General features: G+C 35.9%; 1 protein-coding gene across 1 annotated transcript in view; it reads left to right on the forward strand.

Moving 5' to 3' along the window:
• Nucleotides 1-15,565, forward strand: part of ptpn4a (protein tyrosine phosphatase non-receptor type 4a) — a 46,709-nt gene that overhangs the window by 11,240 nt on the left and 19,904 nt on the right. Inside the window, exons 2-6 of the mRNA XM_087803716.1 lie at nucleotides 7,781-7,935; nucleotides 12,225-12,332; nucleotides 13,766-13,808; nucleotides 14,361-14,439; nucleotides 15,339-15,383. Coding sequence (XP_087659842.1) covers nucleotides 7,798-7,935; nucleotides 12,225-12,332; nucleotides 13,766-13,808; nucleotides 14,361-14,439; nucleotides 15,339-15,383 — 413 coding nt within the window. The 5' untranslated portion in view covers nucleotides 7,781-7,797. The remainder of the gene's footprint in view (nucleotides 1-7,780; nucleotides 7,936-12,224; nucleotides 12,333-13,765; nucleotides 13,809-14,360; nucleotides 14,440-15,338; nucleotides 15,384-15,565) is intronic.

Below are 15,565 nucleotides of genomic sequence, written 5' to 3' on the forward strand. Positions count from 1 at the left end.
AAATTAATGTGTATGCTGCACTGGCACCTACAAGTTTTGTATGAAGCAATCTAGGGTTTTATGTAGCGCTACTGACTATCCATCCTGTCTGCGCATTTGAGGGGATGCTAAAAAATAAAAATAGCTTTCTTTGTGGTCTTCAGAGCATGCCTCTTTGCTTTGCAGAAATATCATATAAGCTATAAGGTGATTATCAGCTAAGCCCACGCTTTCCCTTTTCAGCCCTGTTTACCAACCACGATGTGTTCCGCCCACCTCCATCTATTCATCTTCACCCCTTTATACAATCAGCTGTTCATAGTCATTCCATCACACTGCTCCCACACACATGCTTTGTGTTATATCAGCCTTGTAATACATTCAAAAACAGTATTCCATGATACAGCCTCTTTTATTGAATAGACTTTTCCATTTCCAATTTCTGTAGTACTTGCCTACTTACAATGATACATAGTTCTGTATGTAATGTATAATTGGCAATGTTGGTGCTACACTAATTATAACAAACATTTATTTTTTGCAAATGGTTTGCAGAAGCCTAAATTATTTATGAAAATTCTGGATTAGAATGTATCTTTTTATGTTATCATTTTTAGCTTATCACTTTTGACATGTTCAAGTGACATAATCTCAGTATTGCTAATGTTATGACATGATCGAAAATGAAAAGAGTAAAGAACAAATCACATTTTGCTTCTTTTTGTGCTTGTTCTTAAATTAATATTATGTTATAAGCCGTGTTGGTTGTAACGTTAAGTGTTAAGTATAAGTTATTATTCTGTGTTTTTCCTAGGAGAAATAAAAATTGGTATCGGCTATTTGTATTGGCCACAAAATGTAAGATCCTTGCAACCTTATTTTTTGTTTTGTTTGTTTTAGTTTATTTCATTACTTTTTTTTTACCATTTTTTCAATAAATTAACCTCTGCATCTAAACTTACACTGGCCTGAACACTTGGCAAATCTTTCTTAAGCCCTTTCTTACAGAAAGTTATTTTCCCTAGTAACTCATTAAGTTACTCATTACTTTAAAATTAAAGTAACCAAGTTACTTTTAAGTAACTAGTAGAGTCAATAGGTTATAATTTTCAAGTAACTTCCCAACACTGGTTATAAGTATGGTTGTAAAGCAGTAGTTGCTAGTAAGAAATACCCTAGGTAGGGCTTTTTGTGCCAGTACATTTCCCTGCCTATTCCAATTAAAGAAATGGTGGAAACTAGTGGTCTTAACTTAGACAATATTAATTTCATGTAAAAATCAACACTTTGGATCTGTAGCTTATACTCCTTATTTAGACAGGAAGTGCAAACAGGTTTAATTATACTATGATGCAGATATAGATACAAAACCAAATTATAAAATAAAATAAAAAATACAGACTGAGCTAGTGATAGCATGTGATCTTTTACCTTCTGACTTGCAACTATCTCGCTATTTCCACTGCCCTAAAATCATAATCTATGTTGAACGGCACAAACCATTCTCGCTCACATTTCCGACAGTTGGCGGAGTAAAAAAAAAAACTTGAAGCACGGATGGGCTCCCCAAACATGTGTCCCTGAGATGGACAGGATTCGAAGACTGTTGAGTCTACACAAACCCAGATTATAAACGGAACGTAAATGCAAATATGATTAATCATTGTGAAGGGTTCGACACACATACGAAATCATCACTGTTCATGATTACTTTGAAAGTAAAATATAACCTTTATAAAAGATTAATAAAGAAAGGCCCTCTGTGTGCCAGCCGTCAATAGAAGATTAACCGGGACAAAACGGAAATGGAATTCAGCTTTAATCGTTTCAATTAATCGTTTGGTGATTCTAAAATAGAGGCGGGGTTGTTATTTTGTCTTGGGACAGTTGAGGGTTAGGACAGGGGATGATGTGGTGAGCTGTAATTGATTTGGAATATCATTTTCATAACGGGGATTCCTTTTTGAATTCCCCCTTGTGATCGCCTTAAGGCAATAAGCGGAAGAACATGAGTGAATGAATAACAAGACCATCCTCCGGGGAGAAGGGATCAGAGTCAAGTAGTCAACAAAATTGTTTTGCTTGCAATTAATGACGGATTGTGCCAAGAAGCACATCTATAACCTAGTAAGTAGATAGAGGCAATGTTGGGTTCAAGTTGTACAGAACACCTGGTCTTAATGCTGTTGAGGCATATTATGGTGAGGCATATTACCGGTGAGGTGGACCTTGTGTAAAATTTGCAACGTGCACAGAACATGACCCCAAGTCAAAATCAGGTACCAGCGTCAGCAGAAAACAAATCATTGGAATGTGCTGCTTTAATCAAGCCCTACAGTTTGTTTTTACTGTAAAGACGTGTGAACGCTGGCAGTTTCTGAGCCAACAAGTCCTTCGCATTAAATCAATTTACCAACCTTGTGTGTTACTAACTGAGATTCTTTTGAATATATTTTTCGAGCCTCGGAAGATAGATGATAAAATCTCTAGACGTGTATAACTCGCGATTAGTTGTCGTTTTAAATATTATATATTTTCGTTTCCATATTATTTTTGATCCATTTTTTTTTTTTACCTATTTCAAACCTTTTTATTAAAATTGTAAACTGTATTACTGGTTCATATGCAGTACAAACACCAGTAGCACAATTCCTAATTTAAAAAACAACCTTTTATTCGCCTTTGTAACAAAAATCAGAGCCTGACCAAGAAGAAAAGTCTCATACAATAGCGATGTCAAGGTATCTGTTATTCCATCAACTTCACTTTTGTTACATTACCTAGTCTGGATACTTGTAAGGATAATAAGAAAGATATTAGTTTTATGAAAGATAAACATAATGATGGAAATTATGAAAGTACATTTTTGAAAATTATACAAACCTAAATATACTAGAGACATTGCATGTTTTTTATAAAACCTATAAACAAAAATAAAAGTTCAGTTGGCTAACAATGGCTTCACCATGTTCACACTGATATCTGTTAAATGTAACCACAATTGTGTCATGATATACTAATTTAATTTTAAGACATTTTGAACCCCTCAAACACATAACTGTTTTTGGCCATGTCCTGTTCTTAACTCTACCAGAAGCAGAGCGAGCTTGTTATTTGTTCTTTCACTTGATAATGCGAGGATTGTAACATTGCACTGCACGTGGTTCATTTATGAGACTTATCCCAGAAAAGTTGTCACTTCCTCAGCGTTTAGTAAGAATTCCATAGCTATAATTTATGGTCATTACACCAGGTTTTGCAGACATTGAGACGTTTTAGTGATGCTGGACATTTTACTCGATAACATCAAATGTAGCCCCACTCACTTTTCTAAAAGGACAGGTTGGCCAGCTGAGAATTCAATTGTTGAAAATTCCTGAAAATTGTAGAATTACATGTATTTGAATAAAAAAACATCCCAAAGTAAATTTTTCTTTAATTTAAACAAAAACATAATTGTAACAGCCCTCCAGGAAAATCATTTTGCCCACAGTTTTTTAGTGCCCAAATCAGACTTCAATGGTGTCACAGACTGGCCTTGATGTGAAGTTAAAGCTAAGGATGAATAGTGGTGTGAAACACAACTTTCAACCACGCATTGTTTATTAAAAAATGCCTCGTACACACCGAAGAAACTGTACGCAAAAGAGTACGTTCTGCACATGTGCGACAGCGGGTGACGCGGAACTGTGTGGACGACAGAGAAGTGAAAACAGGAAATGCTCCGAGACCGCTCCGTTTCATTGTCCTGCACTGATTCGCTAGCTAAACCTAACACTCGACCAATCGGATTGAGCCAGACTGCGACTCCAGACTGAACGTGCGAACCCGCCTCTTTTGTCGTCCGACTAGGACCGACGAGGACGCCTACTCCCAACTGGGCGTGACACACCAAAGGGACTCGGCGCCCGATAATCGGCGAGGTGTGTCAAGGCCTTTAGGGCAAAGCTGACATGTAAAAGTGAAACGTGTGCCATTGTGCTACGCGATTTATTCTATTAATGAAATTTATGAAAAACCCAAACCCAAAAAAGCATAACATCAAATTCAGAATTGCATTTAAAGTTTGGTTCCGTCGTTTAAATACAAAGGCTCCATAGACCAAATTGATAATAAAAAAATAAAAAAATTAGGAATCCTTTAGAATGGTTGTTTACTTTTATTTTTTGTTCTTCCAATACCAACATCGATTTTTAAATTGCGAGAGTCGGACAGAAGGGAATGTTGGTGGGAAGGTTTGTCCATCAGACTTAATTTCATCCTCAATCCAAACCAATGAAATGTGTGTAGCATCACTCTCCCCTCCCCCTTTATAAAGTCTAATCTCTGCAGCCCTTTGTCTTCCTCCCTCTGGTCAATAAGGGGGGGCAGTACGACACATTTGCTGTTTGCTTATAGTCGGCAGACATCTCCTTGATGGAAGATATGATTACTTGTTTGGAGCTAAAACTTTCTTCATATTTGTGTTTTTTTCCTTCTATGAGTCCTAATTTACATTTAAGGGGCACACTCATTGTCAAGTGGATACCAGGGTTGGTGTAGGACTCGTGTATTAAGTCTGTTTTCTTTTGCCTGGTTGCTTTATTGTCTATTTTTATTTAAAGGGCAAATCATTTGAAAACTCTCCTGACTCGCATGTTGTTCCGATGAACCAACCCCTTCCCAGTATGGATATATGGTAGTGGTAAAGAAGGACACAGACACAGGACCTCTCGAAGATGAAAGACAGAAAAAAAGAATAGTTTAATGTTTATTGGCATTTTGAGAACAAAAAGAAAATAGTTTACACTTGAATCCACTGACGACAATACCTTTTTGCATTCTTGCGCACAATCTAAACTTAAAATAGTGAAATGACAATCACAAACTTTTGATAGCATCAACCTCATGAAGTCCTGAATCATAAAGCTTCATAGAAGGGTGAATTGTATAATTTTGCCTTTTACGTTGTCAAATGTAGAACATTGGTTAACCTTAATAATCCCTCTAATTGTATGTGATGCATCTATGGTGATTAAGGAATTACAATGACTTCTTTCTGGAGTTCTATCTTGCTATATAGAATGGAAAAATATGACTTTATCCTGCAACTACAGCTGCACTGTGTGTTTTGTAAAATGCTGACATGTCTTAACATGTTGCTGAAATTCAAAGTTTCTCTTCTCGGATAATGTTTGTCATCGTCACCGCCTTGCTGGTGGCTAAAATATTTAATGATCCAATCTTTAGTTTTGGTCACTTACATTATGCTTTCAGAAACGCGTATACACAAATATGGAAAAAATGTTATGTAGGTTGTTTTCTTAAATATATAGAACAAATTTATAAGATAAGGATGTTTTTTCCAATGTCAATTGATTGTGGTGCTAATGATGTATACATTTTGTTACTATTAACCCCTGTGTTGCCTGGGTCAAGGTGAATGACCTCCCTGGCTTCCAGATATGCATAAGCAGTGGTGGGCGCTCCTGGACATTGTGTGGTCCGTTTTGACCAGATGCAAAGAAACAAAAGAAGAGGGTTTAGTAAGGCTAAATCATGTTATAGATTGTGCAATATATATTCATATTTTGTTTCCTCTGAGCATTTTTCAACAGTAAATATTGATCAATTTAAATCAATCGGGCTTAGCTGGTTCTGTCAGCTAACACTAATTTCACTTTCCTGTGTATGACCTGAAAAAAAAAGGTTAAAATGAGAAAATGTTCATGGCATCTCATCAACACATTGTGGGGGGCATCAATGGTGTAGGAATATGTTAAAAGCAATGATTTACAGAGTTAAAACTCGAGCAGCTCAGTGACCCTGGTCTCGAAAAGCGCTATATAAATAAATATTACTTACTTACTTACTTACAAATTTTAAATTAATACATTTTAATCAGTTTGCGTCAAATTTTTTTCCTCAATTTTTCCTCGTTGGCTTTTGTCATACAAAATCAATTAATCTTAAATTAATAAGGTTTTGAATAAATGTAAATAAAAGAAGCACACTCAGTATAATCGTATTAGAACAACACAAATTATGTAAACAAATCCAATAAATTAGTTTGAATCTGATTCACAAAAGGACCTTAGAGCAGAGGTCTGGATGACTTTTGTTCATGATCATGGTTTTAAACACAATTTTAAATAAAAGAAACACTCAATAATCACATTAGTATTGACAGATACTGCATCATATTGAATAATGAGATGTTTCTGTTCCTCAAACTTGGATCATCATTTGATCTTTGATCAACGCAATTTATAAGTTGGTTAGTAAAGCGTTTAACGGAGCTGTGACTAAACTAAACTTGTTAAATGTATTTTTTGGTCATTGATGGTCCTGAAGTTTGTGAAATTTAAATTTAAAAGAGTGTCTGCTAATGTCAAGGTTAACTTCATTTTGTTTCTTTTTTTGTTTTTTCTCAGATCTGTTAATATTTTTGTCGTAATGCTTTTCTAGATACTTTGGTTTAGGTTGTTTCATTTTTTCTTCTGCAATCTTGCAAATTTCAGACTGCAGACGGTTATTTCGAACACTGATTCCGATAACTTAAATCAAGTCACTAAATGGAACTTGTTCCTGATGCCCCTATTACCCTCATGACAGCATTTCCAGTCTGTTACACACACAATCGCAACAACAAGACTGTGTGCGACTCCACACGTTGTCTGGAGGTGTGAACATTGTGTGTTCATGTTCACAAAGGTTCTCATTCATGAGGTGCGAGTAAATCCCTGCGCAGATCTTCACATAAAGGTCGCCGCTAAGAGAAAACTACTCTGGATTCATCAAGGATGCGGAACACTGCGACCTGATGGTGAACACAAAAACATCTGACCACCCATGAATGACCATATGAGGAGGTGAAGATGATCCTGTCCATCAGTCAGTCACAACGCAAGAGGGAGAAAGAAACAAACTTTACTGAAAAGGTTAATAGTATAGTATAAAAAATATAAACGACTGTAGCTAAACAACACATTCAACTGGTTGGATCGCTGACTAACTTCATGTAGCCGAATTTACAATACAACAAATTTACAATATGTGACAATATTATTTATTTTATCCTATTATAAGTCTATATTCTCATGTTTCAATATTATTATTCAAATAAACATTTCTAATGTAAGAAAGAATGTGTATCTATTGAATCAATGAATATCAATAATTCACAATAATGAATATGATCTAATTTTAAACATGATAATGCTCAGGAGCAGGTGTATATTTTCTGAGTATCTACCACAAGATCTCAGCTAATAAAAATATTGATGAAGCTAAAATCCTTTAAAGTTTTTCACTGAAGTTCATACTTCATGAATGAAATCCAATTTGTGTGTTGTATGATGCAATTTTGCTAATTGTAGTTTTTTGCATGTCAAAGTTTTTTGTCACAAGCATATTTCTTATATGGACACACATGCACACATACAGATTGGGGAGCTCTGCATGATGAAGAAATGACTCTTGTATAATTAATGTGGCAAGAAAAAATGCAAAGTGCAATTGTAAAACATTGTTTGCTGAAATGCAGTTCTATTCAGGTTCAGTACTTTCCTTGTCCCCTGCGAGGGACTCTACTTGCCTTCTCATTGACATTCTTTTCTCATGAAGCACTTTTTCCTGCTGGATTTGACTTGTGTCGACTAGTCTGACTTGTATTGTGTGGGGGAAAACATTCTGTATTCTTCTCAAGTTTATAGATATGGTCCCTGATTCTTTCCATTATACCGTTCCCTATATTCGTAGTACTACAATATGGTACTATGACTGTAGTTTCCCTCTCTCATGGTTGTTTCTTTCGTTGCAGACCCTGGTAGGAGCGTGATGAGCGCGCGCTTCCGCTTGCCTCCAGGCAGATCCTATAATGTCCGGGCAACGGAGCTGGAGCGAGACAGGCAGCACACACAGGTTGTGTGTAATGTTCTGTTGTTGGACAACACAGTCCAGGCTTTCAAAGTCAGCGTAAGTACTTGCCGTTCTTTCTAATAAGATGCTGCAGCCTGAATACGAAATACATTGAAAACATTGATCAGATAAAAAGTCTAGGATGAATTAAGGATGCCAATTTAAGAGGGGTGCGAGTGCAACATGCCATGCAATGCTCTATTTATATTGTTTTGACATCTTAATGCTGTGCATCGCATAATGCCATCAATATTTTATTAAGTAGCAGGACAAGATGGTGCCATCTGGATTTAGTTTTATTTGTCTTTTACGGTTTCCTTCCATACGATGTAAAATTTGGTTACCAACAGTGTTATGAATTTGCGAATAATAAAGCATCCAAAAATTTCAAGAAGCAAATAAAAAAATGTGATTAAGAACGTATTACACGAAAAACAATAATGGAAAACTACACTGAAACATCATTAAACTTGAATTTTCACGCTAATTCAACAAAGATTCAACAGCAGTAACTTTATTTAACATCTAAAGACACGCATCCCAACAAAGAATATGAGCAGGTCAAAGAAAGAAGAAACAAAACGAAGCAGTTTCCTTCAATGTTCTGTAGAGACGAGAGAAACTTTCAGTTGACGCATGAAAATCAACAATAGCAAATGTACTTGTTTGTGTTAATGTTGACTTCATCATTGGAATAAGCTTTGTTCCAATAAATAGAGTTTTATCTTGTTGAATAAAGACTGTTGGGTTTCATGAGTGTGACGTCAGCGCAAACTTCAGGACGATCAGTGTTAAATATGTATTTAACATTAGCTTAACATTTTTGCCTCAAAACAGAGTTTAAAGGTTAAAAATTAAAAACTGACCGATACTGGATATTGCATGTTGCTCCAGGTGTTTCAGACTACAGTGCTCCTAGTGGAAATTACAGTAATTCAACTTACTTAAAAAAAAAAAAGTAATATAATTTATAATAATAATTCAATTTAATGGTGTGGTCTTAGGTCACGTTCATTTTGTATGGTTGATACTAAAACCACAGAGCTTTATCTTCCCTTACAAGCTTTCAGTCACACCCACAAGTTAGAGACTGATAGAGAAAGTCTGGGCAAATACTTAGTTTCACTTGAAGGTTTATTTGATTTCGTATTACATTCTCTTGTGTCCCTTAATTTTTGTGGTAAAGCATGTTACAAATTCATCAGATGGGATGTTTATTTTGAAATCAAAACACATTTTACCTGCAGATTGTCTTACTAATGCTGCTCATGCAGATGTGATATGTGAAGGAAAATTCTGTAATAATATGTGACCCATTTTTCTAACCGGTGTTCAATGTGTGTAGCACTTATTACGTAACTTCAATTTAATGACCGTACAATTAATATTTCCTCCTCCAGCCAGCTATAATCATGCTTGCTTTGTTTATACAACAAGTCACCTGGAGGTGAATAATTTTGGGTGATGACACACAATGACAAACCTCATTGCTTGGCCAATCACAGAAGAGTGGTGGTTGTGGTAAACAAGATTCAATCTCCATAAAAACAAAGTGTTTTCAGTGGGCAGAGCTTAAGCACATTTTCTAATGTAAATATTTCAATTAAAAGAGAGTTTTGTACAAACAGACGCATACTGATGAATACATAAAGGTCCAAGATACATTAAAGAGACACTGAAATAGACATCTTAGTTGCCCTTTAAAATACTTTACCATTGTTTTTAGCAGCCCTTCATGACATTTATGCATTTACTTTGTGTTTGATCAGACCCGTGCATCAGCAGTAACTTCCTGACAAGACCCAACTATCCTTGAACAACAATACTTCTATTGATTCTACTTCACTGCACTTCATTCTAGTTGTGGGAATGAGAGACAATTTAAACACTGTTACATTTATCTGAAAAGTAGGATTCTTTTCTTCATTCTAATTTATGGTATTTGTTGTAACAGGATTGTTTGGAAATAACAAGGAATTTTCTGAACTGTTGTTTACATCCTGCATTGCAATATCTAGTTAAATAAGTTGGTTAATCATCATTGAAGCCTCATCCAATGAAAATGAATAATGTGTTGCCTAGCAGTGGAAGCCATTAACATCTGCATTGTTAAAAAAGAAGATGATATTTATTTATTAGTAATTTGAGGAAAAATTCCAGGTTTACGGCAAAAAAAGAGAATGAAATAGAAAAGAAGTACAGTACAATATCAAGGTCATGTCTACAAACAAGCTTGAAATATACAGACAGAAGTTTTTTTCTAAACAATTTCTCATGACGAGCCTTCAATACAAGAGGGCCGTTAAAGATGAGCCGTATGGAGGTATTTGGAACTGCAAACTATTCATAGGCAGTAAGGGACCCATAGGACTAATACCAGCTTGATACACACACATTGCAATGGTTACCAGTGATTTTATTCATTTAATTATTGTGAATGATCAATTATTAAGACGGGTAACGTGAATCAAACATGTGATTTTAGAACATGTCCGTGCGCTACTGTCCTGGTCCCATTTTGATGACCCTGGCTGTACATTAATATCCCAGTGGTTCAGTACAGACCCAATCAATCACAATCACAATATTTAGTTTATTTAATTACAGAAATGTGCTGCATTTATTCCACTGAAGTCTCATTTTCCGTGTAGCCGGCAGTTTTGCAGATGCTGTCCGGGACAGTGAATCCTGTCTTTTGATTTACATGAATTCAGACATCTTACTGGTCAATTGTTGTTCATGAAAAATCCTACTTTATTTCCACTGCCATGTATTTCTTATGTGTGTCTTACAGCGTGTGTGTGGTTTCTCTTTTCTTGCTCTCTTGCTGCCCCAACAAGCTACCTCATGTATCTTTGAATTTTCATCATTCCTTTACACAAGCATGTACACACATTCCACATGCAGATGTTCCTCTCACCTCAACAAATCTGAAGACATTACTGTAATATATTGCATCTTTTAAGCGAAGGTGTGATGGTTTTGATCCCACTCTCTTATAGTCTCACATTGACTTAAGCTATCCACTATGGTATTTCTTTTTTTTTCTTAGAGCTTATCTCTTTATTTTGAGCAGTTCCTTATGTTTTTAATTGCTCTAGTCACCCATCCTCTGTCTCCCCTCATCGCTCTCACGCATACAGACACTATTTCTGTCAGAGATGCTAGTGGGCCGATGAGATGGACACAAAGAGCTCTTGTCTGGTCCATCCACATCAACAAAAAGCCCCCCTTTCTTCTCTGATACCTCCCTCCATTTATGTTTATCTATGACTCTCTGTCCATGTACTTGTCAATTGCCAAGTCTATCTGTTTCACTCTTGTATTTAATTTTTTTCTATTTCAGCTTCAGATGTTGTTTTTGAACTCTGTAGTGTGGCCTGTTGACACCTGCTACTAACAAGTAGATCTCAAAATAGACATAAACAACATTGAATGTTGAATATGATTAGCTCTCAGACAAACGGAAGAAGCAGAGAGAGAATTAACAAACATTTTCTGTGAGTTTGTAATTTTTATCTTTTTCAATTAAGCTTTTAGGGTTTTATTTATGGTCACAGTTTTAAAACAATAATTTGTGATAAACAGAAGATGAGATAGTAGTACGTTAATATTATGAGCTTATTCTGTGTCAAGCCAGGAGGACTCAGCCTTAGGATCATTTATCCACTGTGTCAGATATTTTAGCTGGTAGAACAGGTTATAATTTCAAAGTTTGGAGCTTCAAGTCCACCTTGTGTATTTTTTTTAATTTTTTTTATGTAGTTTGTCTTATTCGTGGTGTTTTATTCTTCCAGTAGAATTTATTAACCGTCAGGTTTAGAGAGCTGTTGGGAATTATTGTGAGTAGATCATTCATTTTTGGCAGAATAGACATTTCTACTTTTAACCCTAACCTTCAAACACAAAACCCCCCAACATTTTTTTAATAGTTTCTTTTCCTTTTAAATATCCATTGGCTGTTGCCTGTGACTCTCTTTCTTTGAGTCACCCGAGTAATATGGAAAGAAAAAAACAAGTTTTATTTAGATTCAATGATCTCCGGAACTGTCAAAAAGCATTTACAATATAAATACATAACTGTATTGTCAAATTACATTAACGTTATTTAAAGTATAAGAAACGAACGTAGAAGTGAAGTGTCTCTCTCGCTCAAATAACGGTTTAATGTGACATAAGTTCATATACAAGTTTATAGCAAACTGAAATTCAATCGCCTTTACCTTTTTTTTATAAAGTCAAGATATCTTTCAAGTGTTTGGCTAGGATCAAAGCGTTTTGTCCAACGGTTTCCAAACTTTAGATATGTTTTTTCTAATCTGGCCATTTCTTCCTGTTTCCTACAGAAATCTGATCCTGGCCAAGTTTTGCACGATGCTGTCTTCAAGCACCTGGAGCTGACAGAACGTGACTATTTTGGCCTACATTTGGCGGATGATTCTTCAGATACACCGGTATGTCAAATCTGTGTAATTCCTTAGACATGTGCAGAAGGAATTTTTGTGTAAAGGAAACGGAAGGGAAATATACAGAATTTTGGCAGTTGTCAACATTTTAGTTGCTCCAATCTTTTCGTAGTTACTAACTAAATTTACACCTTCTCCGGCCAATATGTAGTGTTTGCGTAAATTCGATAATGCACTTACTGTATTTTCCGCAGTATAAGGAGCACTTAAAAGTCTTTATTTTCTCAAAAAACGCCTCATCATCCTGGGCGCCTTATATATGAACATTACTTGGTAGGTGACTTATTTACAAACACTTTCATGACTCTGAGCCGACATGTCGTGGGCGGGATTACGTCATTGCGTCATCACGGGGTGGGATTTACGACGCACGTCACATCATGGTGGATGGCTGTGACGTGATTTTACTGCCACCTGTGTGAGCGAGTGTGTCTTGGTTGTTGTACACTCAAAATCACTCTGCTGCGCGCTCAACCAGTCATACACGTGCGTTCAACATGTCATACATGCGTGCTCTAGCTGTCATACACGCGCTCAACTTCACTGCTGCTCGCTCAACATTTGTCTGCTCACAACAGTCGTCTCGCTCGCTGCTGCTTGAAGCCTTTTAAACATCATTTGAACATCGTAATCGTGGAGAGAACAGAGTTGTCATAACGCTTAATAAAGTTTGACTTTATCTGACTGTTTTGTTGGCATTCCCTTTAGCACAGCTTTTATCTAGTGGATGCATAACGCAACTCCAGTCAAAAGTTTGACTGTATCTTTTATTCTATGTGCCCTATTTATAATCGGTTCTAAAAAAGGCCATTCACTGAAGGTGCGCCTTATAATCCAGTGCGTCTAATAGTGCGGAAAATACGGTAATTGAAGCTCGTCGCTATTGGAAATTTACATTTTTATTCATATCATAGCTGTTATGTGAACAATATAATATAAGTTACCTTTGTTATATGAGCATAACAAATATAAAATGTATCACATTTAGTTAAATTAGCTATTAATCAATATATTTTACATTCTTTCTACATGATGAATGGTTCTAAAAATAAAATAACACTTAAAAATACAATTAAATCGTCAGGTATAATTCCTTCTTTACAGTTTTCCCTATGGTTCATGAATCCGAATCTTTTTTACCAGTGCAGACCCTTATGTGTACGTTAGAACCTGTAAATAATTGACTGTTGATTTTACTTTAGTAAAAGTTTATATTTAAATGTGCATGTTGTAAATTTTTATTTCTCTTAACAAAATTAATTTGAACATCTCAGTGGTACAGTATAATGGTGTCTATGTACAATGTGTTATTTCTGATGAGCGGTATGCGTTTGTGGTCACTTTTGAATGATTAAGGAGATGTAGTCAAGCTTTTAAAGTGTTGTAGTGTCTCTAAGTGTTACCTTATCAATATCTTTCAGCGCTGGCTGGATCCCAACAAGCCCATCAGGAAACAGTTAAAAAGTAGGTAAAATCCACAATATACATGGAGTAAACTTACCAACACAGAATTTCACACACAGTCCCCATTAGCCCAATAAATTGCTGAAATAGTAATAAAAAAAATAAAAATCCTAGACTTAGTATTTCATTTAAAATAAAAGTTTAATAAGAGAAACATTGTGTCAGATAATATGTTATGTAGTGTTGTTTTTGGAAGCCAAGTTCTTGTCAGGGAAACTTGTATATCAGTGTCTACTGAATGTGTTAACTTTGGTGACATATCTTGTTTATAATGTAAATAAAGATAAATAAAGTGACGTTTACTTGAGTCAAATGTTACCTTATATAGTCAATAAAGTTATCATGACATTACAAGCATTTATGTTGCCAGTTTCAGTAGTTCCGACACATTCACTTAATATAACCTGTTCAATGGTGTATTTTAGTTTTATATTCATTACCCTTTTCTCAAACAAATTATATGTCTTCACGCAAAAATATACAATATGCTTTTCCCAAATAGCTCTTTCTAATTAATCAGTAGAGTGTTTTTTCTAAAATGTTTTCTTCCAGGAGGCTCACCACACAACTTAAGTTTCAGAGTCAAATTTTTTGTGACAGACCCCAGCAAACTTCAGGAAGAATACACTCGGTGAGTATTAACCATATAACAATCTATTTAAAACATACAAACAACATGGTGAAAAGGGATTCACACTAACTGAGGCATATGTAAGAGATTGCAAGAGTCCACTAGCGTTTAATATGGTGCATAGTAAACACTCTACTCTTTTAGGGAAGAGACCGACAAACAAGTTGTAAAGTTAAATATAGAATTTTTTTATTCCATACAAAATCTTGTAACATCAGAAGCAGGCACTGGTATAGAGAAACGGGTCCATTCTAGTATACGTACAGTACGTCTAGAGCTTGTTCATGTGTGAGGGGAAAAATGGAGCAGGAGAACAACAGGCAGATTAATGCACACAGTTATGCAGACTCTGCACTGAACTGTTGTGGTGAAGAGGGTGCTGAGCCAAAAGGCAAAACTCTTTATTTATCCATCAATCTACCTACCCATCGTCACCTGTGGTCACATGCTAGTAATGAACAGAAGAATTAGATCATGGGTGCTGAAATGACTTTCCTCCACATAGTGTCTTGGCTCTCCCGCAGTGATGGGATGAGAAGCCTGGCCTTCCAGTAGGGTTCAAAGTACAATCGTTGCACCTGGAATGCATCTTGGACACCTCACTGGTGATGACCACAGAAAATACACACAACATGCTAGAAAGACAATGTGTCTCAGCTTGTCTGGGAATGCCCTGGGGTCACCCGGGAAAACAGTCGCCATGAAGAGGGAAGTCTGGGCGTCCTTGCTGAAGCTCCTTCCCCCGTCACCACTGATGTAACCGTGACACTTGACAAAAGACATGTAAAAATTGACATTTGATAACCATTAGTATTTATTACATGTATTATGTTTTTAGGCTATTCATAAATAAAATGATGACAGGTTTTCCTCTAATCGCTCTCATCCCTCTCTCCTAGGTATCAGTATTTCCTTCAGATTAAGCAGGATGTACTAACTGGAAGGTGAGTTTGTTTTATCCTTATGGATTGCACAATTAATGTTCTGAATCCCCTGAGGCTCTTTTATCCACAAGGTATTAATAAAGTCTATCTATCTATTTCTATCTCTATCTATCTACAATTGACCATTGTACTTCTGAAAGAAAGTGGGTTTTAATTATTAATATGTGAAGATGACATCCTTT

The sequence above is a fragment of the Callionymus lyra genome, chromosome 12, assembly GCF_982586985.1.
Source record: "Callionymus lyra chromosome 12, fCalLyr1.hap1.1, whole genome shotgun sequence".
Lineage (NCBI taxonomy): Eukaryota > Metazoa > Chordata > Actinopteri > Syngnathiformes > Callionymidae > Callionymus > Callionymus lyra.